This window comes from Gadus chalcogrammus, chromosome 20, assembly GCF_026213295.1.
Source record: "Gadus chalcogrammus isolate NIFS_2021 chromosome 20, NIFS_Gcha_1.0, whole genome shotgun sequence".
In the NCBI taxonomy this organism is placed as follows: domain Eukaryota; kingdom Metazoa; phylum Chordata; class Actinopteri; order Gadiformes; family Gadidae; genus Gadus; species Gadus chalcogrammus.
The window spans coordinates 22,054,767-22,082,593 of record NC_079431.1 but is presented as its reverse complement, the minus strand read 5'-3'; the positions used below and the strand labels follow the sequence as shown (position 1 = coordinate 22,082,593).

Genomic DNA, 27,827 nt, shown 5'->3' with positions numbered 1-27,827 from the left:
GAGTCTATTTACCTGTGCTTGCTCATTATTGATACAGACCACTGATGTCTAGTCTATTTACCTGTGCTTGGTCATTATTGATACAGACCACTGATGTTTAGAGTCTATTTACCTGTGCTGGCTCATTATTGATACAGACCACTGATGTCTAGTCTGTTTACTTGTGCTCGCTCATTATTGAAGCTAATGGTGCTGTGGCGCGGGTGTTGTTCCTGGTTCCATTCCCAATGTCTACGCAGTCTACCTGTAGGCGTGCCTAGGTGTCTGACCTCAACCTGCTGCTTAATGACCTGTCACTGGGAATTCAATCGCATTCCATAATAGCTTTTTTTTCACTATTGTCCCATACAGGAGGCAGTGAAGATGAACTAGATACACAATCACATGAACCTTATGTCTTATCCTCGGTGTAGACATGTTTCTGGGATCCAGAGCCTAGGGCTGACAGTAAGGCCTGACTGATCCCTGACTCGCCACTCACACGTTCAGTCCAGTACTTTCATCAGTACACACCTTCCCTTTCCCTGGTGTGAATACACCAGACCAACCGAGCCATGCTGGGGACATCAGACCACCCTCCTTTCAAACCAACACCACGCCTCCATCCTCCCCCTCTGCTTCCTACTTATATGTAACGCTCCTGTGTGTATATAAGCTCCATAAAGAAATCACAACAAAGCATTGCTGTGGTTTCCATCCCAAACATTTAAGACCGCTGGGTTACATGCTTGTCATGCATCCCCGATCTCCCATCTGCAATGTTTAAAGTGCTGTCTTATCTTAAAGACCCTCCAGGTCTGAATGATCAAACCATCGTACCCCTCCCTCCTGGCTTCACTCAAACATCCGTTACCAGAACCCCCAGTCAACATGACTTCCTGGTTCTGATGCTGCTGAAAAGCATTTAGGGTGAGCTGCCAAGAATACAAACACCAAGAGCGATACAGCACTCTGGGCTTTAGGAGTCAATGTGAACCTGTCACTTCTGACTGTGTGGACAATATGACTTCACCACCAAGTACTTAAAGGCCTCACCTCAAAGACCCAAGTGCTTTACTCTTGTTATTTACATCCGAGGCTTGTTAAGGCAAAATGCTCTGAGCAGAACCAATGATTTTGACAAGTCATACTGGTGATGGATGTCCCAGTACAGCTGGGAGAGATGGTTATGATGGTTTGATCCCCAGACCTGTACTGTCCTTTAATGTTCAACCACATAGCCATGGTATGGGACAGCATTGCCTGTAAACTGCGTGTGTGTGTGTGTGTGTGTGTGTGTGTGTGTGTGTGTGTGTGTGTGTGTGTGTGTGTGTGTGTGTGTGTGTGTGTGTGTGTGTGTGTGTGTGTGTGTGTGTGTGTGTGTGTGTGTGTGTGTGTGCGTGTGTGTGTGTGTGTGTGCTGTTAGTGACACGGTCCCCCCTCTCTCTCCACCTTAACACAGACACATCGTCGGCTTCGGAGGACGAGGGGTCGCTACGGCGACAGGGCCGCCTGACCACGGCCACCGCCCCGTTCCCGGGCCTCGCCCACCCCGGGGCGGAGCACTGGTTCAACCGCGTCATCCAGGGCTCCTCCTCCACCACCTCATCCTCCGCCTCCTCCACCTCATCCCACCCCGGGGGACGGGGGGCCAACAGCAACACCACCGGCAACACCTCCACCATCCCCGCCAACAACACCGCCCTCACCGCCAACAACACCACCAACAACACCGCCGTCACCTCCAACAACACCTCCGTCACCGCCAACCACAGCAGTGGCGGCGGGCACGTGCTCAACGCCAACGCCCTGGCCGACCTCATGGCCCACACCCAGCTAGGTCAGTGACCCCACAGGACACACGCACCCAGGATCCAGACACACATGCAGCACAGTACTTGAGTCTCCATGGTAACGAATGCGTACGAACACACAGACCAATTGTCCCGGGTTGTCCCATACCAGTGGCGGCTGGTGGTTTTTAAAGTGAGGGAGGAAGGACTGTGCGCTTGGTTGCCATTGGCCTGCTTGCACTGTTGGTGTATGGTGGCATAAGAATGTGAGACTCAAGTTGTTTCAGGGTGTTTTGGTGAACTACAAAATAGCAGGGAGGGAGTTATGTGAATAAAATGTATACAAAGCCATACACCGTAATTTGAGAAGGAAAGGATGCAAAGCATATTAGTCAAATCAGGCCTACTATTGATTTGTAAAAGTAAATAAAAAAATCTGGGCCTATCATTGGGCCTATTTTTGCCCTCACTGACTGAAGTTATTTAACTTATGTTTATTTTCAGTTACAATTGTTTTAAGAAAAGACTCAAGAACCAAAGTGATGCCATTTAAAATGCATCATGCTCTGAATCATTCACTAACACCCTTTCCACAATATCAAACAGAGCGGTCAGAGTAACAAACTAGTAAAAGAACAACAAGAACATTATTTCAAAACTATTTACATGGGCTGTAAGCCTAACTATTCAGATTGAGGGACTTCGTTTATAGATCAGGTCAATCCTCCTTGCTGTTTGCGTTGCGAAGACAACATCAGTGAAACCATGAACAGCCCACGTTGGAGATTTGCTATTATTCATAAGCAAACAGGCCAGCAATAAAGTAGATTGCTTGTAATGCTACCAGTAAGCCATGCGTACCTAGCAAACCATGTAGCACTCACAACACTGACGTTGCCATTACTTCTGATGACCTTGATTTTGGGAAGTGGTCTACCTCTTTCTTTGGTCGCTAACTTAGCACTGTAACTGAATGAATGGAATGATTTTTGTAATAAGACGTTAACAATGTCCTCCGTTTCCAATGTTTCCATTGTTCATTTAGGATCTCGCTATCGCAGATTTCACTTGCTCTGCGTCTTGACTGAGCACCGCGGCAATGCAGACCGGGTTTGTTATCGATAGCGTTGCCAGATTGGGCAGATTTCCCGCCCAAAGATAATTGTCCCAGCATAACATGGTTAGCCCAATTGGGTGGGAAATCTGACCAATCTGGCAACACTGCTCAACGTCCAGGGATCCTGCTTATTGGTTCATAGCGCAGACGGATAGATTTTTGCGCGAATCAGACCCCTTAAGGTCCCACCCACTCAGAGGAGGATTTTCCTCCTCTCTCCCATTGAAACCCATGTTATCCACCGGCCGCCAGTACTTTTGGGGAAATGAATGGGAGTGAACGGAGGCGAAGGGAGGACGTTCCTCCCTGAAGTAATTGTCAATAGGCGATAGGGGGTGCTAATGTCCCTTTACCCAGGGAAACGAACATTATATATTCAAAGGCAATAAAGTAGTCATATTTAAGGGCATTAATTCATTACAATAGTCTGGGCAATCTACATTTTTTATTCTCAACAATGTTAGGGAGGATATTCCTCCCTCTCCTCAATGGAGAAGCCTCCACTGTCCCATACAGACTGCCAACTCTTTAGTGTGTTTGATTTGATCTGTGACAAAGGGAGGCGATCAGTGTGTTCATTTCTTAAAGGCACCCAGTGCAACTTTCGAGGCTTAAAAATAAACATTCAATTTCTAGTCTTTTTTACACGTAGTAAGTTTCAATAACTCCATACCATTACATACCGACATTCAAGCAGCAAAGATGAGACGTCGTTGTGTGGTGAGAACTGATAGAAAATCGATAACAACAACAATGCCGCCATTTTCTTTATTTTTTGTAACCTACAATAAATAAAGCAGGCTTCCAGTCAATGGAAAAATGGCTTCTCGCCACCGGCGATTGTTGTTGTTTACGATTTTCTATCAGTTCTCACCACACAGCGACGTCTCATCTTTGCTCCTTGAATGTCGATATGTAATGGTATGGAGTTATTGAAACTTACTACGTGTAAAAAAGATTAGAAATTGAATGTTTATTTTTCATTGAATGTTTACATAAAGTTGCACTGGGTGCCTTTAACGTGGTTTCTGTAAGTGTGATAGAAGGCCAAAAGGGACACATCTACACCTCATTGTGGACGTGTGTTGATTCAAAGTGACGTAAAGTTTAGCATTTGGGATCTCAAAATGCCACATGGAAAGAGCCAGCTTTGTAACGTTTTTTTACGCACTATTTAACTCTTTTTTTATAAGAGGGTGAAATACAGTGTCTTCGTTGGTCAAATTAGCTCCTCCCCTTGATCTTACAACCAGTAGTTCTGCACCTTTTCACCTTATCACTGATATCCAACGTGAGACCAAAGCAGTCCATTCAGGATTGTTAACTTCGCGATCAATTCACCATAACCATCATTTATGGGATGGTTAACCCGTGTTCTATCAGAGACAAGCAGTAGGCTAAGCATTTACTACACCTTCACCATGATAGGTTAAGCCTTCACTATACTCTGATCACCACGATAGGCGAAGCATTTACTACACCTTCACCATGTTCTGTCTCCCTTCAGTTGTCAGAAAGTGAGATCCATTTCTCCATCTTTTACGGCCGTGTTCAATCTGAATAAAATGTTTGATATTGTCGGCCAACATCTATTCTCCTTGATGTTCAGTATGGGTTTAGCCAATAGACAATATTTATTAATTCAACAATTTAAATCAATACAGACGATTGTGGATTTTGTTCCCATGAATGCAGAGACTGCATTCATGGGAACAAAATGCTCTCTTCTCTTCCACAATCGTCTTTATTGATTTAATTTGTTCCACTAGGCTACTGGCATCCAGACCAAATACACCCCAGTACTTGTTTCATACAGAGACTGTTACATACAACCCAGTACTCGTCTGATCCAGACCCCTTAGACCGTTACATACACCCCAGTACTAGTCTCATACACCCCAGTAATAGTCTCATCCAGAGTCCGTTACACACACCCCAGTACTAGTCTCATCCAGAGACCGTTACACACACGCCAGTACTAGTCTCATCCAGAGACCGTTACACACACGCCAGTACTAGCCTCATCCAGTGACCGTTACACACACGCCAGTACTAGTCTCATCCAGTGACTGTTACATACACGCCAGTACTAGTCTCATCCAGTGACTGTTACATACACCCCAGTACTATTCTCATCCACAGACCGTTAAATACACCCCAGTCTCATACAGATCAAGCTTATTACCAAATTATCTGTCTAAAGTATTTGCCCGTAGCCTAGTAAAACAAGAGGGCATTCATTTGAACAAAACGTTCTTCATTAATCGTGGGAATTGATTTATTAGCTAAAGGAATATCGCCTATTCGTGAAACAGCCACAATGAACATCAAGAAGAACAGATAAAGGCCAAGATAACGTACATCACATTTACATTGAACACATCATAAAAGGCGGGATCCATATGCTACTGTGTGAGAATTAAAGGGAGACGGTGTGCTACTGAATAGATCATGGATTAAACACTGATATAGCCTCGGTGAATGGGCAGCGGCGAGCAAGTAGAATATCGTTACTGGACTGCTGTGGTCTGACTTTAGGCCTTGTTGAATGGGTGAAGGAGGTTCATAATAATTACCAGCTGCTAAATCAAGATGAGGTGCAACTGATGAAACCGCCGTATTTAACTTAAATGTGGCATTCTGGTATTCTGGTCCTACCAGACTCTCGTACTTCATTTAATTTGCACAGAGAGTCTGGCCTCTCTCCATTGACAAACGTTAACTCCATTGAAGGCGGGTGTCTGTTGGAGTTTCAAACTATTGGATCTGCCCAGTGCCACTCTGGATCTGCTATAACCAATCGCTAATGTTTGACTACAACTCAAACTAGCGCACGCCCTCAACGTTATTGTTCTCAGCCACTCCCTCTGTTCGGTGATTGGACCGGCAGAATTTTGCCGGAGAAAACCCGCGAGTATACCTCAAACCCAGACGTAGTACTGAAGTGAAATGAAAATTGAGCGGAAGTACGTTGGTGGGCGGAGCCAGGCACCCTCTGACCTTTGACCTCCCGCGGAGACCGGACCAGTCCCTCTGTGGTTTGCCGTGTGGGACTGGAGACCTAATAGACTCCCTCAGAGCTCTGGGCAAGACCTGACAAATCCAGACTATACTGTCTGGGATGAGTGCAGCAGAAACAGCCAGATAGGAGCTTTCACTCTGCTAGTTTTTCTAAGGTTTAGAGTGCAGACTTAAGCACTTTTTAGAGCAATGTATCTGCAGCGTGTGTTTGTGTGCGTGTGTGTGTGTGTGTGTTTGTGTGTGTGTGTGTTTCTTTTTGAGAGTTTGTGTTTGTGTGAGTTTGTAAGAATGTGTGTGTCTGTGTGAGAAAATGTGTGTGTCTTTGTGTGTGTGTGTGTGTGTGTGTCTCTGTGTGAGAGAGTGTGTGTGCCTGTGTCTGCCAATCAGCGTCTTATCTCTCTCTGGGCCTGGCGGAGGCTGCCACACTCGGTCAGACAAAGGAAAAGAGTGCTTCAGCGTTTCAATTCTAATCAGACAATTGCATGTCTGATGGCTGTGTTTAGCCGCGTTTAGTGAGGTCTCGTCACCGATGCTCCTCGCTCAACATGTCCCAGACAGCCTGAAGGGTTTCACTGGATTCAACTGCCTTCAGTAGCGTGCGTGTGTGTGTGTGTGTGTGTGTGTGTGTGTGTGTGTGTGTGTGTGTGTGTGTGTGTGTGTGTGTGTGTGTGTGTGTGTGTGTGTGTGTGTGTGTGTGTGTTGTTGTTCCATCATTGCTCTCTGTGTGTGTGTGTGTGTGTGTGTGCATCGTCATCTCTGGCCGTGCACGTATGTGCTCCTGTGTGTGTGTGTGTGTGTTTGTGTGTGTGCGTGTGTGTGTGTGTGTGTACTCTAGCAGGCGGTCTCTTGAGTGTTGACCTATCAGGAGGCCCCGTGCCGTCCCTTCTGGAGGGCGAGCGGTCCAGAAGGGACGGCTGGATTCCATACCAACACACACTCCACGCATACGGCACCTCTCACTCTGCCCCGGCGGACTTTATACTACAGTATAAAGTAATGCAAGCAACTCCCAGGCCCACTGACTCCCAGGCCGCCCTCGAGTACACACAGCGGACTGGGGGGGACTCGGCTGTTTTAGTTTGTCTACCCCCCAGGAAACGTTTGCTAGTGCCGGCCGAGTTTGTGTTTGCTGTTAGCTGCAACACGACCATACCACACAGATAGAGAGAAAAGGGCGATCTGAGCTCTCTTCTGCTCACAGACCTGATATGACTGAACCGACCAACAACATCAGGCGTTTGACCTTTGTTCCCCCAAACTTCCCCCGACACTGCCACCAAACCCCCAGATAACCACTGGGTCCCCCCCGACGTGACAGGGCTGTCGGAGCGCTCCCAGGGGGGCTCCATGAGGGCCGCTCCCCAGGGACATCACCACCACGCTGGTGTCATGGAAACGGCAGATGGTGAGTTTATCTCCTCACACAAACAGTGTGTTCCTCCTCCTGTTTGGTTATGGTAGACATTGTGCTAGAGTGCGAGGGCTGCTCCTACGGGTCTAGATTTATGGAACCCTTGTCGACATTACCCTGATTGTAGAATGAACACAGGTGTGGCTTATAGCATTCATCAAGGGTCTGCTCCGTGTGCCCCGGGGCTGGCAGTAGACTAGTGGGAATAGGTCTGCTGTCCTCCCCCGGTACACAACAGCAGCCGACCCAAATCTAATATTATGAGTGAAACTGGTCCTCATTTATCAAACGATCGTACAACAGAAAACGTGCGTAAAATGGACGTACGCTCATTTCAACGTTGAGCTTGGCATTTATCAATTTGAACGTGAGCGCAGGCTGCGATGAAATCTCACGTCAGGTCTGAGCTTGTGTACGCAAGTTTTTTTGGCGCAACACACGGGTATTTCAATGATGAATAGTGCAGCACAAGTAGCCCATGTTGAACATCTGTATTAATTACTAAATAAATTGGAATTAGCCCAGCCGTTCAAACAATTACAATCAAGTCAGGCCTAATTAAAAACAGTATTGCTATGAAAATAATTAGAATGTGACAGGTGAAATGTTTATTCAGCTGTTTATATTAACAGGAGCTTTGCCAAATAGGTGGTCGTGTCTCAGCGATGGCAGATCTGGCTCTGTTAGAGGACCTCAACGCACGTCTAAGACGAGAGAGTTTTTCGAGACCGTGCCGATTTTTTTATGGAGAGCGATGAATGGCTCTTGAGTCGTTTTCGTCTCCCAAGGCATCTCCTGATGGAGCTATGCAATGCTTTGGAGCCACAGTTAAGGCGAGAAACTAGGCGATGAAACGCAATACCTGTGCCAGTGCAGGTTTGCTCTACCTTGGGGTTTTTGGCCACCGGGATCTTGCAGCGAGAGATCGGGGACAGGTCTGCTATTTCCCAGCCAAGTATTAGCCGAACCATGCCAGCAGTTTTGGCAGCTATAATGTCCCTCTCCGAACGTTATATTAAATTCCCATATAATAACGATCAGCAAACTGGAATCAAACGGGATTTTTATGCTATTGCTAGGTTTCCAAATGTGATTGGTGCGGTTGATTGTACCCATGTGCGTATGAACTATCTATTAATGATTACGCGTACATCAACCGCAAAAGCTTCCATTCAGTTAATGTTCCGATTATTTGCGATGCCAGAATGTCAATCCTGAACATGGTAGCCCGATGGCCTGGAGGCACGCACGATTATTTTATTTTCCAAAATAGCAACGTTGGGCATCGTCTACATCAGGGCGCACTACATGGTCAGAGTCATCTCGGTGAGTTACGCCCCGTGCCCACTACCTCCGTCAGTTGTCCGTTGCCCATTGACTTTGAATGGGGACGGTCGCGCAATGCATTGTGGATCCGTCCGTTGACTTGGAGCGCTCGCCACCGTCAGAAAGTTGAAAAATTTTCAACTTTTTCGGCAGCGACGGTTCCGTCATCCATTCAGATCGCGTATGCAAATGTAAGCACTGTGACGCGACTCGGGCTCTGACGATACTGGAAAGCGGGAAAGCGGGTCATATTGCCTCGCAACAAGCAGGAAGAAGCGGGATGAACCCGGCGAAGCGATTTGATTGGCTGACGGTTGCCTCTGCAAAGACTACTCCCCCATCCGTCAGCCACGCCTTCTGACGTCCGTTGACTGACGGTGCAGTGGGCACGAGGCGTAACGCCTCGTGCCCACTGCACGAGGCGTGCCTCACAGTGCTTAAATTTGCATACGCGATCTGATTGGATGACGGATCCGTCGCTGCCGAAAAAGTTGAACATTTTTCAACTTTTTGACGGTGGCGAACGCTCCAAGTCAACTGACGGATCCACAATGCATTGCGCGACCGTCCCCATTCAAAGTCAATGGGCAACGGACAACTGACGGAGGTAGTGGGCACGGGGCGTTACGCTGCAGTCGCACTGCACCGGCCTCCCCCCGTTTCTTGCTTGGCCGGCTTCACAGCCGCAACATGTTTTTTGGTGCTGAGCTTCATGTCGGACCATTTTTTCTTCACCTTATTCGGAATTAAATAACTTTAACGGAATGCAAACAATAGCATATATGTGAAATGTTTTAAGCTGGATAACAGAAGTTGTACATTTAATTTATTATTTAATTAATTTAATTAACAAACCTCTTCCGTAGCCCGACGAACATTGGAAACACTATTCACTGCAACAGTTATTTCCTTCCATATAGCATTCTTTTGCTGGCCTTTAATGCCAGCTTTTAGGCTACCAAATAAAACCAGACGGTTCGCATCCACCAGTGACCCGAGCGTCTCCATTTGGGTCTCGGAAAATTCCTCTATTTTACCGTTGGACTTCTCTCCATGTCGTAAAAGTTAGGGGCGAGACTTCTGAAGACGTGCTTTCATATGGGCGTGTTACGTTAATTACGATCGATCTCAGCCGCCGTATTTATCAACACCAAGATCCTTCGTACGCTGGGATTGGTGTGATACGAAGGTTTCGTAAATCTCACGTGGGTCCTATCGTAAGATGAATCATGCGTTCAGATTTGCGCTCATTTCTACGTTCGTTTGATAAATGAGGGCCACTGTGTCTACACTGGGATGATAGCTCTGTGAAAAGTTTTTTTTGTTTAAAGGTCCCATGACATGCTATTTTATGTATTCTTTAATATAGGTATTAGTGGGCAACTAACACAGTATTCAAAGACGTTCCCTAAATTCAGCCGTGGTGCAGAGTTACAGCCACTCCGAGCCAGTTGCACATTGAGCTTCCCCCAAATGCGCTGTTTCGGTGGGCGTGTCAAGGAGGAGGGTGGGGGTGTGGCCCTGAGCAGCTTGCAGCCACCATGCGCTCTGTTTACAGTGGATGTATCGCAATGGCGAGGCGCACACCCTTTAGCCGTCCTGGAGCTCTATATCTAAATATTATCATATAGCCTACACAGATATCTATATCATATAATATATATTATCACGGCCAAAAGCTGTGTGAGCCGATATTATGAATCTCAAACGACCGCGTTGGGTTCTCCGACGTTCCTGGTTCTTCAACGTCCACATCAATGTGAATACACACACTGTAACGCAAGTGTTTCTTGTTGGTTCTTTGACTTGTCTTGTATTTCCACAACGAGACTGTCGTGGGGGTTATCTGAGCCATGGTTGAGAAGGAATTGGGGGAAAGGAACTTTGGTTTGACTCGCTGAAGTACATGAACTGCGACATGCCGCCGGTTGCCGCGAGGCACCATCGCCCGGCAGCGGGCAGCCGGCAGCGCGCGGTTCAGTCGACTTCAGGTTGATGTGAAAGTGGAAGAACCAGAGACGTCGCAGAACCCGACAAAGTCGTTTGTGATTCATAATATCGTCTGGAGGCGCACACAATATGTTATATGATATAGATATCTATGTATTATATGATATTATTTAGATATAGAGCTCCAGGACTGTAACGCAAGTGTTGTACACTTCCTTGTTATTTGGATAACCGTTCTGCTGTTGGTGTGATGGCGCATAACACGAATGAATGAATTGGGGGGAAGGAACTTTGGCTTTGACTCCCTCAAGAACATGAACCACGACATGGAGGAGAAAGGGATTGTTGGCGGCGAATGTCTCCCGCTTGAGCCCCGCTGAGGGACCACCGCCGGAGGCGGAGGTGCATAAGCGCTGCCCGGCAAAGATCCCTTTCTCCTCCTTGTCGTGGTTCATGGTCTTGAGGGAGTCAAAGCCAAAGTTCCTTCCCCCCAATTCATTCTCAACCTTGGCTGAGATAACCCCCAATACGAGTCTCGTTGTAGAAATACCAGAGACGAGAGTCCGACGTGATGCGCCATCACACCAACAGCAGAACGGTTATCCAAATAACAAGGAAGTGTACAACACTTGCGTTACAGTCCTGGAGCTCTATATCTAAATAATATCATATAATACATAGATATCTATATCATATAACATATTGTGTGCGCCTCCAGACGATATTATGAATCACAAACGACTTTGTCGGGTTCTGCAACATCTCTGGTTCTTCCACTTTCACATCAACCTGAAGTCGACTGAACCGCGCGCTGCCTGCTGCCGGCTGCCCGCTGCCGGGCGATGGTGCCTCGCGGCAACCGGCGGCATGTCGCAGTTCATGTACTTCATCGAGTCAAACCAAAGTTCCTTTCCCCCAATTCCTTCTCAACCATGGCTCAGATAACCCCCACGACAGTCTCGTTGTGGAAATACAAGACACGTCAAAGAACCGACAAGAAACACTTGCGTTACAGTGTGTGTATTCACACACACACATGTGGCGCTCGCACGGTCGAGTCTCATTGGCGGGCCAACGTCTCTGGGCGGGCCAGGCAGAGTAAGGGGAGGAGCTGAGATTCCTCATGACGTCATGAGCACAGATTTCCAAATCAGCGCGCTTGAGCCTCCGTTTTTTCAAAGGCGAGCAGAACAGCTAGTGCTCGTTTTACACCAAACGCAAGTTTTAGCCACTGGGGGACCATAGGCAGGCTAGGGGAACTCATATTTATGTTAGAAAACCTCATAAATTGAGATTTTCATGTCATGGGACCTTTAACATCTGAATGGTGATGACTCCGTGGAGATCTGTCTCTCACCGAATGTTGATATCCTTAACAACAGTGAGTTTGTACTGGTGTTTTATTTTTAGTTTAAATTCACCCTCCTCTGGTGCTGTGATGTTCTACCTGAGTGTATCCCTGGTTGCATTCCATTTTCTGTGTCCGGTATCAACCAGCCATCCTCCAACAGAAGTTATCTAGGCCACAGCACAGAGCTCAGCATGCTACAAAGGCTCCTTCTATTTAGAAAGCCTCTTGGGTCCAATCAAAGCCATTGGTTTGGCCGTTCCTGATGTGTTCTTATGCTGCCAGTCTCTTAAAACTATATCAGGGCTGTGGCTGGATCCATTTCGGTGTGGTCACGTATCCACTGGCTGTATCCTGACCCATCAGAGGGGTGGCTTCACCTCAGCCCCGAAGCACTTCAACACCGTGGGATTTGGAAAGACACTTTATATCACCCAGCTTCGACTCTTAGTCATGTCTTATCCCCTTGCCTCTGAATAACATTCGAGGAGCTATTTGAACAAACAAACGTTATGCAATTGATTTGATTGTATTCCTCCAAACACATCCCATCATAAACACACAACACAGAGGAGGAGGACCTGTCCAAGCATGTGTGTGTTTGAGAGTTCGGTGTGTGTGTGTGTGTGTGTGTGTGTGTGTGTGTGTGTGTGTGTGTGTGTGTGTGTGTGTGTGTGTGTGTGTGTGTGTGTGTGTGTGTGTGTGTGTGTGAGTGGTGTTTGTGTGTTTGGTGTGTGTGTGTGTTCGGTTTGTATGTGTGTTCGGTGTGTGTGTGTGTGTGCGCGTTTGTGTAATTCTGTGTTTCTACCATCTCTGATTCCTTAGCGTGTGTTTGCTCGTTGGTGTGTGTGTGTCGCGTTTGTGCATGCTTCTGTCTGCGTGTTTGTGTCCAAAGCGACCAGAATGTTGTCTAGTGCGCCCCAGCTGTTTGACAGGGTTTGGCCGTTGTGTATTGATGCTGCGACTCCTTCCTGATGGAATCCTTTTCTAGCGCCCTGTAGCGACTCTCTGTGTGAAGCATTTCCCTGAGAGAACTGAGCACTGAACTAAAGGAGGTGTATGAAATTCTCTGTGAGAAATACCAGAGGTCCTGTAGGCACCATTCAGTCTGAGATGGGAACTGCATCGATAGTCTTAGTCGAAGGTATACAAGGAAATCTTTTTTTGTGTAAATTCAGTGGACATAATATGAATATTGTGTTAGCAGCACCCACGCAGGCCGCTGATCTGGCTAGAGATGCCCACACATCAGTGGAGCCGTCCTGTAGCCTGTTCCCAAAGTGGACCACAGGTCAAGAGTTAGATTTGTGTGGTTCTGCGTGTCATTTAGTGTGGGGCCCTAGGTGGGGCTGTTGAGCCACATTGTGGAGCAGAGATGGGAGTTAAATCTCTCCCGCGGTACCCCTCTGCGTGTCGATGGCCCAGAGTGCCGCAGTGTAGGTTCCCTGTGTTTGGGGCTTTGTAACAGATCCAGAGGGGCTGACCTGGCCTCCAGACGCCCCTTCTCAGCGGCGACTGGAGGATAGGGAGGGGTTCTTAGTCCGAACACCACAACACAGCAGCCTGCAGCTGGGGCCATAGTCTGGTTCTGGCTGTCTGGAACGTCTGAGACACCACACGCACGTGCACGCACACACACAAACACATGGGCAAGCACAGACACAAGCACATACATGCACACACAAGGACACACACGCACACATTAAATTAGCCATGAGCTCATTTAGTGGAAACAAATGTCCAAAGGATGGAGAGCTTCAGTCCACAAATAGACAGTCCCACATGGAGGGAAAGTGTGACTTAATGGCTCTTCTGTTTCTCTCATCTCCCCTCTCCATATCTCCCTCCCCTATCCTCGCTCCTTCAATCTCTTACGTTCTGACTCTCTCGCTGTCACTGTGACTCTCACCCTCTCTCTCTCTCTCCGTCTCTCTGTCTCTCTCTCTCTCTCTGTCTCGCTCTCTTTGTCTCGCTCTGTCTCTCTCTCTCTCTCTCTCTCTCTCTCTCTCTCTCTCTCTCTCTCTCTCTCTCTCTCTCTCTCTCTCTCTCTCTCTCTCTCTCTCTCTCTCAGTCTTGTGTTGTAACTCTCTCTGTCCCCGTCCCCTGCTGAGGCAGCCCATTCGGACTCGTCATGTCATCTGTTCTGGCGATCCTTGGGGTTTCTTGTGTCATGTCCGGTTCGGGGCGAGGATGTGTCCTGTCAGGATGGGTCTTGGGGAGCATTAGGCCGGACAGAAGGCGTGTGCCTTCAGGGAGAAACGTTGACATGAAACCTGTCTGCATCTCGCATCATGTGTTTTGATTTGATTTGAATATCCACGTGAAGAGGTTCTGGGTTTGAACCAAGATGCGTCTGCCAGCTCCTTACTGCTGGTTTGTGTGTCGGCTGCGTTCCCCCCGTCCCCCGGTCCCTGTCTGGCCTGGGGGGCTCGCTGCAGAAAGTACAGCAGCAGCCCCCCACTCCTGCTGAGAAACAGGTGCATCCCTTGCAGGGCGGTCCAGAGGGAGGGAGCAGTGCTGTTGCTAGGCAGCAGCCTGCTCTCCTCTGTCCCTGAGCGCTCCTGCTGCCCAGGTCACGCCTTGTTCCACTCTCCCTTCTAGTCACGCCTGGTGACTAGAAGGGAGAGTGCTGCTCAGCGACAGGCCTTGACCTCTGACCTCCACACGACCGTATGAGTCATTGTGCTGCTTTGTGACGGACAGCTGAGCTGGTACCGTGCTGACCTTTTCGTCTGTGTGTCTGTCCTCTGTATACCCTCCTTCCTCTGCTCCTGCCTGCTCCCTATCCTTAACTCTGTCTCGCCATCCATCCTCCCTGTCTCCCCCACCCTCCTCCTGCTGCTATCTCCCCCACCCTCCCCCCTGTTGATGTCTCCCCCACCCTCTCCCTGCTGCAACCCCCCCCCTCCCCTGCTGCTATCTCCCCCACCCTCTCCCTAATGCATTCTCCCCCACCCTCTCCCTGATGCTCTCCCCCCCACCCTCTCCCTGCTGCTATCTAATGTCTTTATCTTTATCTCCTTTTGTCTTCTTGTCCTCCTGCATGTCCCCTCCCTCCCTCTCTCCACCTCTTCCCCCTCTCTCCCCCCACCCCTCCTGCAGGGGTCCCGGTCAACAGCCGCGTCTCCTCTAAGATCCAGCAGCTCCTCAACACCCTGAAGCGGCCCAAGCGACCCCCCCTCAGGGAGTTCTTCCTGGACGACTTCGAAGAGCTTCTGGATGGTAAGAGGCTCCTCCCCATCTGCATCATCTCCCCTCATTGGTCAGTTACCAATACATGCAGCATGAATTCAACATGGGAGAAAACCCCCCTGGAACTTCACTGCCTTTCACAGCGTGGATCGTATGATCCTCAGAGTCTAACCTGTTACCTAGCCACTCCTACTAGACAGTTTGTGGAGATCATTCATCCCTTTGAGGGCATGAGTCCATGTTTATATCTTATCCCACGTTTATCAAACAGTGGGCATTCAGTTTGAGCTTGGGGATCACTTTTTATCTCAATTATTGTCCGTCCAGGCTTTGGTTGGGTATCTATATTGAGTGTTTGTTCGTAAGGAACATAGACTTTTTATTGGTTGATGAGCTTGAAGAGGCGGGCCTTGCTTGTGGTTTCGGATCAACGTGTTCATGGAGTTTATTTTTGTGGCTTTTGTTGGCCTTGGCAGTGCTAGAACCATTCGGTGTGGTGTGGTGGAGGGGGCGACAGGACACACCAACACACACAAACACACACAAACACACTTACACACTAGAACACACAGGAACAGCGGGCACATTCGCGCTCCATTAAGCCATTTTGTCCTGCAGTAGCAGGGAGGTGTGTGTGTGTGTGTGTGTGTGTGTGTGTGTGTGTGTGTGTGTGTGTGTGTGTGTGTGTGTGTGTGTGTGTGTGTGTGTGTGTGTGTGTGTGTGTGTGTGTGTGTATGTGTGTGTGTGTGTGTGTGTGTGTGTGTGTGTGTGTGTGGATCTGAAGGAGTGTGTGTGTGCTTGTGTGCGGATCCGAAGGTGTGTGTCTGTGTGTGTATGTATGCATCTGGAGGTGGATCTGGAGATGAGCTTCTCTGTGAAGCATGTGTGTGTCTGGCCCACACAGAGGGGGGGGGGGGGGGCTGGAGATAGTTAGGGATTGGAAAGGGATAAAGAGAAATATATAGAGAGAGAGTGAAAGAGGGAGATAGAGGTTGAGATCGAGATCGATCAGTAGAAGGTTACAGAGTAGAAGTGGAAGCGAACTTCTGGTTCCCCTGAGTCAGAATGGCTCAGGACAAGATGGAAGAAGAGGGAAGGGAAGGGAGTTCTTTATAAACCTATACCGCAAAATCACTGTCTCATCTGTTTCTGTTTCAACACAAGGAGACGTCAAATCAGAACACACACACACAGCGGCGACCTCATCTAGAACAAACAGGCACTTTAACAGACCTCTGCTGAACACAACCCCTTAGAACTGTCTGAGCCCACTGCTTATTCTGTAAGGGCCTGTGTCTATTTATGGTTGACTTTGTAAACACACGTTTTAAAAGGTACTAAAGTAACTGTATTATTATTATCTCCTGATAACCACAATACTAAATATCTAAACTCTGGTCCTCCCAGTCCAACTGCCTGACCCTCACCAGCCCAAGCCCGAGGGCCAGCAGATGGGGCCCCTGGAGGGTGAGCCTCTGGAGGGGGGGGGGGGGCACCGGCCTCCCTCCCTGCTGGCAGCCCTCCAGCGCTGGGGGACCACCCAGCCCAAGAGCCCCTGTCTGACCGCACTGGACAACTCGGGCAAGGCCGTCTACACACTCACCTACGGTAAGACCTGGACCCTACTGGACCCTACTGGACCCTACTGGACCCTACTGGACCATACAAACTCACCTACGGTAAGACCTGGACTCTACTGGACCCTACTGGACCATACAATCTCACCTACGGTAAGACCTGGACTCTACTGGACCCTACTGGACCATACAATCTCACCTACGGTAAGACCTGGACTCTACTGGACCCTACTGGACTATACAAACTCACCTACGGTAAGACCTGGACTCCACTGGACCCTACTGGACCATACAATCTCACCTACGGTAAGACGTGGACCCTACTGGACCATACAAACTCACCTACGGTAAGACCTGGACTCTACTGGACCCTACTGGACCATACAATCTCACCTATAGTAAGACCTGGACCCTAGTGGACCTCACTGGACCCTATAGTAGGCCTGGAACCAACTCACTCCTTATGGTAGGAGCTGGGCCCACACATCGGAGCTGGCTCTACGCTAGGAAATGGCCCTTCAGTAGGAGCTGGGCCTAAGGTAGGAGCTGGGCCCTACGGTAGGAGCTGGGCCCTACGGTAGGAGCTGGGCCCTAAGGTAGGAGCTGGGCCCTACGGTAGGAGCTGGGCCCTACGGTAGGAGCTGAGCCTACAGGCTTACGGTAGGAGCTGGGCCCTACGGTAGGAGCTGGGCCTACAGGCTTACGGTAGGAGCTGGGCCCTACGGTAGGAGCTGGGCCCTACGGTAGGAGCTGGGCCTATGGTAGGACCTGGCCCTGCGGTAGGGGCTGGGCCTACAGGCCTACGGTAGGAGCTGGCCCTTCTGTAGGCCGACCAGTCTAAGGTCTCAGTACTTTCCTTGTGTTCTGCTCATTTCAAACCTCAATGGTGGATCGGAGTTTGTCTGTTTTTAACGAAATGCCTCAAAACATCAATATCTTCTTCCACACTGGCAGATTTATTGTTTGACCTTTTGTGGTCATTTCTTTTTCACATCCCTTTTTTCAATAATTGCCATTTGCTCGATTGGGCTGAGGGGCCTGAATGAGGGGCTGTATCAACACAACTCCCTAGCCTTGCCTGGTTGAAACTTCAACTCAGGTAGAGGGAATTGGATTACAGATAAGTGTTGTTTGGGTGTTTCAAAGTGTTGACTATAGGTTAATAATGAGACAAGCGTAATCGAAGTGAACAGGGCTTTTCACTTTGTTGTGCTCAATCTGACCCTGTATTCATAGGGGTCCGATTCGTGGCGAACCAGCTCCTCATGCTGTCCTGAAACCAGGGCTCTCAGACAGGGTGTCTGTAAAGGTTTACACACTGTCTAGCACTGGGCACTGTAGGCACTGGAGAAAAGATGCTCTTCTGAGAGCTGCGTCTTGCCACACAAACGAGCCTCTCGTAGAACACGGCCATAACAAACAGGAAACAAGGTGAAGTCTGCCTCTTTGAGTTCCTGGTTACCAGGCTCTGGCGCAGCCTGGGAGGACGCCGGACCCCAGAGGAGTGGTAACGTCTGTTTCTCCTGCAGGTAAACTGTGGAGCCGCAGTCAGAAGCTGGCCTACAGCCTGCTGAACAAGCTGAGCAGCAGGAATGAGCCGCTGCTGCTGCCTGGGGACAGAGTGAGTCCCCCCCGTAGAGAGCCCCCGGAGACCCCCCCCCTAGAGAACCCCCCCCCCCCCCCCCCCCTTCTAGAGAACCCTCTGACCCCCTCCTAGAGAACCCCCCGAGACCCCCCCCCCCCTCCTAGAGAACCCTCTGACCCCCTCCTAGAGAACCCCCCGAGACCCCCCTCCCTCCTAGAGAAGGCAAGGCAAGGCAACTTTATTTATATAGCACTTTTCATACACAAGGCAGACTCCAAGTGCTTCACATATAAACATTGTCATACAATAAAATAAAATAATAGATAAGTAAAAGGAAACATATGCAAAGAAATGGGTAAAATAGAAAGTTAAAAAGGCATTTTAGTATTAAAATAGAAAATAAAGGCCATGTTAAAAAAGCTTTTTAGAAAGTGCAATGTATTTAAGATTTAGCAGAAAGCTAAAGCAAACATAAAAGTCTTCAGTCTTGTTTTAAAGGTGCTCAGAGCTGGGGCAAGTCTTAAATCCTCTGGGAGTTTATTCAAGCTATTTGTTGCATAGTAACTAAATCCTGCATTCCCATGTTTCGTGTTTACTCTGGGGATAATTAACAGATTGGTCTCAGAGGATCTTAGTGGTCTAGAAAGCTTATGTAGGCTTATGTATGCCAGGAAGTGATTAAGTTGCTGGAGGACAACTTTCTCAATGATTTTACTTATGAAGGGCAGATTTGATATTGGTCTGTAGTTGTTAATAATAGAGGCATCTAGGCTCCGCTTTTTTAAAAGGGGTTTAATAACTGCAGTTTTCAAAGCTTTTGGGAAATTGCCTGACTGGAGAGAGTTGTTAACTATCTGCAATATCTCTACTGCTAGGCAGTCGAAAACATTCTTAAAGAGGTTGGTAGGTAAAGTATCAAGGCAACAGGTGGATGGCTTTAGTTGTGTCACAGTTTCCACAAGATTTTGAGAGTCTATAACATTAAAGCATGCCATCCTTGCCACGTTACTTTTGCCTGAACAGGGTGGTAGTCCAACATTTTTGTTTGAAGTGGAGATATTGATGGCGCGTCTGATGCCTTCAATTTTATCAGTATAAAAAGCTGCAAACTCATTGCATTTCTGCGTGGAATGGAGATCAGGTGGAATTTGTGTTGGGGGGTTGGTCAGTCTGTCAACAGATGCAAATAGGGTTTTTGCATTATTAGTGTTGGTTTTAATGATATTGGAGAAAAATGTTTCTCTAGCATTTTTTTTGTCTAAATTGTAGGCACGGAGGCTCTCTTTATAGATATCATGGTGAATATGAAGTTTTGTCTTACGCCAGATGCGTTCAACCTTCCTGCATTCTTTTTTCTGTGCTGTTACAGAAGCAGCTTTTCTCCAGGGTGCCTTTTGCTTTCCAGAAATCGTTTTAACCTTATAAGGTGCAATGACATCTATGACTTTCAAAATTTTCTAATTAAAGTTTTCTACAAGATCATCAGCAGAAAATGGGTTGAGAGGTGGTAGCAAGGAGATGGCCTTTTTAAAAAGTACATTAGAATCTTCATTGATATACCGTTTTTTGACAGTATTTGATTTTGTCTGTATGTCGGGAATAAAAGATATGTTAAAGGCCCACTATGCAACTTCGGGAATTTCTTCGCTGTTTTCTTGGTTTTGGCACGCACATTTCTCTACACAGCACCCCCTACAGTTTCGTAGTAGATATTTTACAACACTGTCGTAACAACTCGTTGACGACCCTTCCCCATGCACTTCTACGCGAGCCATGTGCATTTGTTTTCAAAGAAGCCGGCGAATGCATGGAGCCATGTCCGAAGTAAATGTTCATAAAGTGTAGGCAAGGTTATACATTTTTAAAATGGTGTATTTGTATTGCAATAAACATAAAGCCATCCTTTTTATAGTTGACGGGGAGAATTTATATCCTAGATTATAATTGTTTTATCTTAGGTTGAACAGAACAATCAGTGTGAGAGTGTTGGCCAAAATAATAATCTAAATGAACAAGAACCTGGATTCGGGGATTCAGTCTGTATCTGGGGGACGAGACAGACGAACAGCAAAACACCAATGGAAACAAAGGTGTTTATATGGCTGCAACCAAGCAAGCTAGAAACATACAGGGCTCACAACAAAACGGTCGAGAAAACAATTTTTACAGGGCTCACAACAAAATGGTTGAGCAAACACATTTGTACAGAGACTATCAACATCAAGAATACCACGAGGACAAAGTTCCCCCAAGGGTACTTTCAATTTCAAAAGCAACACGGCCAAGTCGAGTCTGATTTGAAGTCTTCATTTTCTTTCAGTTCACGCTATTCCTGAAAAGCTTGCCCAACGTTTACTCGTGTCTGGCCTCTCTGTCGGTCAGTCTCCCCTTTCTCTTCTTCTGTTCCTCCGACATTGGGTTTCTCTGTCTCTTTTTAGTCGGCTGATCTATGATGAATGTAACAATCCCTTAGTTACTTGTGTTTATATCGAGCCGGTTCCGTGTTTGGGGGTCTGTGCCGCAAAGCAATTCGTTACCTGAAAAGCTTGCCCAACGTTTACTCGTGTCTGGCCTCTCTGTCGGTCAGTCTCCCCTTTCTCTTCTTCTGTTCCTCCGACATTGGGTTTCTCTGTCTCTTTTTAGTCGGCTGATCTATGATGAATGTAACAATCCCTTAGTTACTTGTGTTTATATCGAGCCGGTTCCGTGTTTGGGGGTCTGTGCCGCAAAGCAATTCGTTACTTCGCGAGACCCGAGACTCCCGCGAGAGTGGGCGGCGGGTCGCCGGCAGAAACATATTCATTTTCTCCGCCAAGATGCGCAAGGGGGAGTTGAAACAACGAACAATCGAACAAAAATGTATAATGGAACCATCGCAATGACTCTTAGCCTGTTATATTAAGGTAAATCAAGCCAAATTGCCTCGCAACTGGCTGTTTATATCTAGCCGGTGCCATGTTTGGGTGTGTGTCTGTGCCGTAAAGCATTTTCGAAACTACAATCTGACTACATTTTCGAGGATACTTCCGCCGCGTCACATCCGGAAGCGCTCGGTCCGAACACATCAAGTTGCATATGCGCTTTTTCCCTGTAGAGGCCACATGGGAAAATGACACACCCACCAATCGACCCAGAAATGGATGCAGAACCATCAGCATAACTCTCAACCTGCATACTTAATGTAATTTTGGCTAAAAAAGTTGCATAGTGGGCCTTTAAAGAAAACACAAAGGTGGTCAGTTAAGGAAGGATCAGTCACAGAGAGATCAGAAACATTGAGGCCCTTTGTGATAACCAGGTCTAGAGTGTGCCCCTTACAATGAGTAGCCTCTTTCACATGTTGAGACAGTTCAAATGTGTCCAAAATGGTAAAAGGTTTTTTTGCACACTTTTTTGCACAAGTCACCAGTTATAACTAGACAGTCAAATTCTGTGGAGATGTTAGACAATAATTCTCTGAAGTCATCGAAAAAATTAGAGAATATGTGGGTGGCCTGTAAATAATTAATAGGAGAACTCTGGGGGAGCATTTCAATACAGCACTAAGGTATTCGAATGATGGAAAATCACAAAATAACATCTGTTTCCCCTGAAATACATTTTTAAATACAGAGAACCCCCTGACCCCCCTCCAGAGAGCCCACTGAGACCCCCTTCTAGAGAAACCTCCCCTCCTAGAGAACCCCCTGACCCCCCGGTGGAGAACCCCCCCCCCCCCCCTAGAGAACCCCCTGCCCCCCCTCCTAGATCCTAATGAGACCCCACTCGTCAGCGCCACCTTGGCATTGAGTCAATGCTGTTACACACAGGCCCACACACACACACTCACACGCTCGCACTGGAACTCGAACTCACACACACACTCTAGGACACTCACACACTCAGACACGTTTGGAAATAAGGATGATAAAGAAGCTAAATAAATGAGTCTGGGGCTCGACAAATTGCGACACACCAATGAGACATTAATGGGAAATTAGCCGATAGTGGAAGAACACTGACCGCTGAGGGAATTTGACCTGCAGAATGTCTGACTAACAGACCGTAATAATCAACTCAATGATTGTAGACATTGGGGTGTGTCTATCTGTGTGTTTTGTTGTGCGTGTGTGGGTGGGTGGGTGTGTGTGTGTGTGTGTGAGTGTGTGTGTGTTTGGCCGAGTAGGTGTGTGTGTGTGTGTGTGTGTGTGTGTGTGTGTGTGTGTGTGTGTGTGTGTGTGTTTTAGCCTGTAGGTGGGCTGTGTGTGTGTTTGTGTGTGGACGTTGTGGCTAGCTGGGCTAACAGCATGCTCTCTGCAGGTGGCGCTGGTGTTCCCGAACAGCGACCCGGTGATGTTCATGGTGGCGTTCTACGGCTGTCTGCTGGCCCAGCTTGTGCCTGTGCCCATCGAGGTGCCTCTCACTCGGAAGGTAATGCATCTCATCCCCCATGGCTCTCTCTGTTCTTCAGCATCTGCTCAAGTCTCATATACAGTACTAGGAATGTTTGGGAAATTCATCTGGATCTGATGAACTGAACTTGAGCAGAGAAACAGTGAACCCTAGTGGAGTATGAAGTCACTGCATGATGGATTCAGATCAGAACAGGGCTCTCAATAGCTTTTCACTTCGGCAATGCTTACACTTAGTAATACTAACAAATTAGTTATACTAATACTTAGTATTACTCATAATTCAGTCATACTAAAACAAATACTTAATGATACTCTTATTATCTATCTTACTTTTTCCTCTTCATGTTCCTGCACTAAAGAGGAGACAAAGTTCCCTTCAGAAAAAAAACCACAAGAAAAAACTCTTCTTTTGTCCAAACAACCTGAAGTGCCTTGGTCCTCCTCACTAGCACGGCCTGGAGATATTAATGTGTTATTCTGTCCTTAATGAGATTCATAGCTGTACAGAGTTGTATGATGTCTGGCAATTATTCTTATCAGAGGCCTGATGCTTTCGAAAAGCTTGGGTCTATATTTTAAGGTCTATATTATAGAGATATTTTTCTCCATCCCTCTCTTCCTCCTCCTCTTTCTCTCACTTTTGAGCCTTTAGTTTTAATGTTTCAGTTTGGAATATCACGACGAGGCTGATTTACACACTTAATCACATGCGTGTTGTGTGTGTGTGTGAGGGCAAAGCAGATCTAGTTATATATATAACAGCTGTCTGTCTGTTGGCGAGTCGGTCTGTCAGATGTTCTGTCTGTCTGTCTGTCTGTCTGTCTCCCTGTCTGTCTCTCTAGATCAGGGGACGGCAACCTTTTCTTTGTAAAGGGCCATTTTTGTTTAGAAATGTGGTGTGGATAGCTGTCTGGGACCGCATATATATTATTTGTAATAGGCTATTTAGCTACTTTAGCAATTAAATAGCCTGTATAGGCAATAAGAGTTTATGCATTTTTAATAAAACATAGGCTACATAACAAGCAACCTTTTTTTTGGACGTTATATCTAGCAAGACATGAGGGAGGAAAGCAGGAAAAATCCACTAACAGTTTTTTTAGTTGAAACTGAGTAGGCCTAGCTCTGCAGTTTCAGTCCATGTTTGTGCAAATGAAATTAATATCATTGCATCATAGAAAACAATTGGATTTTGACTCTCCAGTTCAGTGCGAAGTAGTCCTGTTGCATTGATTCCAAGCAACACTTGGGACCTGCATGAGCAAAAGAGAATATATGCTCAGGGTGTTTTCTGCGAAAAATTACAACTTGCTATAATGAGAAATCAAACACACTCATCCAGTTTAATGGGATTTTTGTTTCTGAATTTCGGTGCAGAGCTTATGAATATCAGGGCTGTATGATGTTGTTTTCAGCTTTTATATCTTACTCTTCTTTGGATCCATAGCTAGGCGATGTTATTAAGCTACCAGCTCAAAGGCTACAACAATCATAGTAAATTAATCCCATAAATATTAATTTCGAGTTCAGAAAAAAAATATGTAGAAGTATTATTATTAATAGGTGAGGGATGCATAGGGCTGGGCGATATGGGCCAAAATGAATATCTCAATATTTTTTTACTATATCTCGATACTCAACCTCTGCTGGACTACTATGTATCCCCACATCACGACTCACTTCAATGGGTGCCCGGTCATTCAGCTGTTCAGCACCCAGGCTCTGGAACTCCCTCCCCCCACACATAAAACAGTCAGACACCATTACAACCTTCAAGTCACAACTCAAAACTCACCTGTTCAAACTCGCACACAACGTCTAACTGATCACTGTTTTGTTTGTTTTTTTGTTTTGTTTTGTCTTGTTTTTGTTTTATTTATTTCTTATTGCTTATGTTTATTTATTTATTTATTTATTTATTTTTTCCACAATGTCTTGTTTTTTAAAAAATGTATGATGACTATATGCTCTGTAAGGTGACCTTGGGTGTTTTGAAAGGCGCCTCTAAATTAAATGTATTATTATTATTATTATTAATATATATCTCGATATATTTTGAATCACCTCTAGAGCACATCAGAAATGCTCGATTCAACCATGTCTGGCATAATGTTACTACATGTTATAATAATTTGAGTATTCCTGAAACATAAGTCTGCATGTAGATTACATGAAACAACATATTGTTTAAACTCATTAGTGCTTTCTATTGGAAGAATTTAGAACTTGCACATAAGAAAAGGAAAATCACAGCAAGTTAGATTTTCCAACACAGCATTTATTCAAACCGTTAATTATTTTTGAGCAAAAACAGAGCTCAAAGCCAAACAAATGTCCATTCAAAACACTGACAAGAAATAATGATCATAATACAAAATTAAATCAAAGTGCACCTTTTTTCCATCATTTTTTTTATGACTGGTTAACACAAAGAGAGCTCAAAGCCAACAAAAAAATGCATTGAGCAACCCCTGACAAATAAATAGTAATAATAATTAACTAAATTAAAGTGCATCTTGTTTGCATTGTTCATTACAACATTAAATCCAAAGAATTGTCAAATAATATGTGAAGAAAATAAGCTAAGCTCAGAAATGTCACTGTAAAACAAACACTTACAGGACAAGAACAATCATGTCACAGGTGTGTGGCAACATATGAAATGAGCTACAGGTTCTGTGCCAAAAACACAAGCCTATCCACAGTTTCAGGCTTGAGAGATGCCCGCTGGCATGTGACAATGTTCCCACTGGTACTGAATACCCTTTCCGAAGGGGAACTGGTGGCAGGCACACATAGATACTTAATGGCCATTTTTAAGGTTTGGGAACATGTCTTCATGTTTCTTCCACCACTGCAGGGGATCAGACTCACTGTCAGCAGCGGCAGACTGCAGGTAGGTGGACATCTCTGTGTATCTGGCCTCTCTGTGATGGTGTGGCAGAGGCAGAACACGGCGTAGCTTTTTTGAAAAAACTTCAGAGAGTTTTCTTCTTTGGTGGCTCTTCTTGAGGCTGTGAAACAGTGGCCTCAGCTGCACCCTGGTCTGACAGCATTTTCTCCATCTCAGCCATGGCTCTGAGCTTGATGTCCTCGATCTTTTCCTCTGCAATGTATGTCGTTTTGAACCTGGGATCCATGAGAGAAGCCATGTCCAGCAACTTGTTTGTTTCAGGGTCAGCAAATTTCTCCTTCAGATTGTCCAGGATGGAGACTTTGATTGACTTTGTCAGTGGAGTGTCATCCTCCTGAACAGCCAAGATGCTGGACTCAAAGAGATGGAGCACAGGCTTGACGTAGGACACTGTGACATAGTCTTCACCTGATAAGGCATCGGTGAATTCGACTAGGGGTTTTAGAGCCCTATTAACGGATTCAAGGACTTCCAGGTCTTGCCAATGAAGAACAAGATGCCTTGTTTTTTTGTCGGAGCCCAAGATTTTGGAAACGGCACGCTCCTGCTCCAGCACCCTCTCTATAATTTTTTGTCTGGATCCCCACCTGGTAGGAGACTCGCTGATCAGCTGGTGTTCAGGAATGTTCAGCTCTTGCTGAGCTTTGGCCAGGTCTCTCCTTCTTTTCCAGCTAAAAGAGAAGCTGCTCACCACCTTTTTGCATAGGCTGACAGCACGGTCTATCCGGGGGTCTTTCATACTTCTCTCTGAGATTAAAAACAAACAAACATTTTAATGTTATAATATTTGTAAAGAAATCCATAATTCTTCAGCAACACCAAATTAATTTTTTCAAACATAATTTATAATTATCTTTTCATCTTTTGTACATTTTATACAGAAATCATTTAGATTTTAAAATTAACTCTAACTTCAAATAGTTTTCTTTCAATATACACATGAATATGCATAAATCACATTCATTTTTTTATTAATTTTTTAATCCATAAAACTATTTGAAGCTCTCTTAAAGTTTTAATTAACAGTAGGCTAGTAAATTTTAACATTGCTGATAAAAAAAAATCTAAAATAAATGATGACTTTACTACCACTAGGTGGATACCAGTACTCACCAATTGACAGGTGCAGCCGGTGGCCAAAACACTGCAGTCTTGTCCAACCAATCAGGTTACAAGCTTTAACGATGTTGGCCCCGTTTTCTGTGGTGATGCTGACTTGACGGGCTTGTTGTAAATTCCATGCTGCCAGTACTTCCTCCAAGCCGTGTGCCAATATCTCGCCGGTATGATCTTCCGGGAAAAAGCTTGTTTGAAGGCACGCGCTCTTCAACTCCCAGTTGGCAATGTAGTGTACTGTGAAACTTAAATAAGGATCACACGTCCTGCTCGACCACAAATCGGTGGTCGACGCGTAAAAAGTCACGTCTGTGAGCGTGTGGGCCAGCTTCTCTCTCTCTGATATGTATAGCTCTGGTAGAGCTTTTTCGGCAAAAAACTTGCGACCAGGCAACTCATATTTAGGGTCAAGCGTCTTAACGAGGTTTTTGAAACCAGGCTTTTCAACGACACTTATTGGGGCCATATCTTTGGCTATGTAGTGTGTGACAGCGGCAGTAATTTCTTTCCATTTCTGACTTTTTTTTTCATACGGGACTGCTTTGGAAAAGGACGCAGCCAAAGTAATTTGCTTCTGGGCTGGTTGTTTGTGTGTTGATGTGGATGGAGATTGGGCCATGCGCTGTTTTTGGCATTCTTCGTTTTGCAGCGGGTGGCATTTCAAATGGTGAAATAAATTTGTGGTGCTGCTTGATCTCGTGGCAATGGTTTTGCGGCATATTTTACGTAACACCGTTTTTTGTTCCACATCTTCCTTTCGGTAGCCAAACCACTGCCAGACGACGGATCCTGTACTATTATTTTTTTAAACCAAATCCTCAGTTTCCATCATCTTTTCTCTCTCTCTCGCTGTTCTCACTCAACGGTAGGAGATGAGTGACCGGTCGCTGTTCTCACTCACCGGTCGCGTGTGTGACGTCACACACGCGACCGTCACATACGCACGTAGAATCCTAGAATCTCGCGGGGGGAGTGAGTGTGTTTAATGCATATGAGTCTGTGAGGCAGAGAGCCACAGGAAAGAGCGAGAGGAGGGAACACAACGAGTATGCCGGCGGCGGCAAAAATAAACATATTACGTGCCAATTTGTATTCGATGTTCGC

The 27,827-nt window shown here is 46.4% G+C and overlaps 1 protein-coding gene across 5 annotated transcripts in view; it reads left to right on the top strand.

Moving 5' to 3' along the window:
* Positions 1–27,827, top strand: part of dip2a (disco-interacting protein 2 homolog A) — a 204,777-nt gene that overhangs the window by 102,321 nt on the left and 74,629 nt on the right. For 4 of the 5 annotated variants that reach the window (XM_056580043.1, XM_056580040.1, XM_056580039.1 and 1 more), the window contains 6 exons: positions 1,442–1,819; positions 7,199–7,315; positions 15,048–15,167; positions 16,545–16,745; positions 18,244–18,335; positions 22,599–22,709. In XM_056580043.1, coding sequence (XP_056436018.1) covers positions 1,442–1,819; positions 7,199–7,315; positions 15,048–15,167; positions 16,545–16,745; positions 18,244–18,335; positions 22,599–22,709 — 1,019 coding nt within the window. The remainder of the gene's footprint in view (positions 1–1,441; positions 1,820–7,198; positions 7,316–15,047; positions 15,168–16,544; positions 16,746–18,243; positions 18,336–22,598; positions 22,710–27,827) is intronic. The other variant, XM_056580042.1, reaches the window with a different exon arrangement.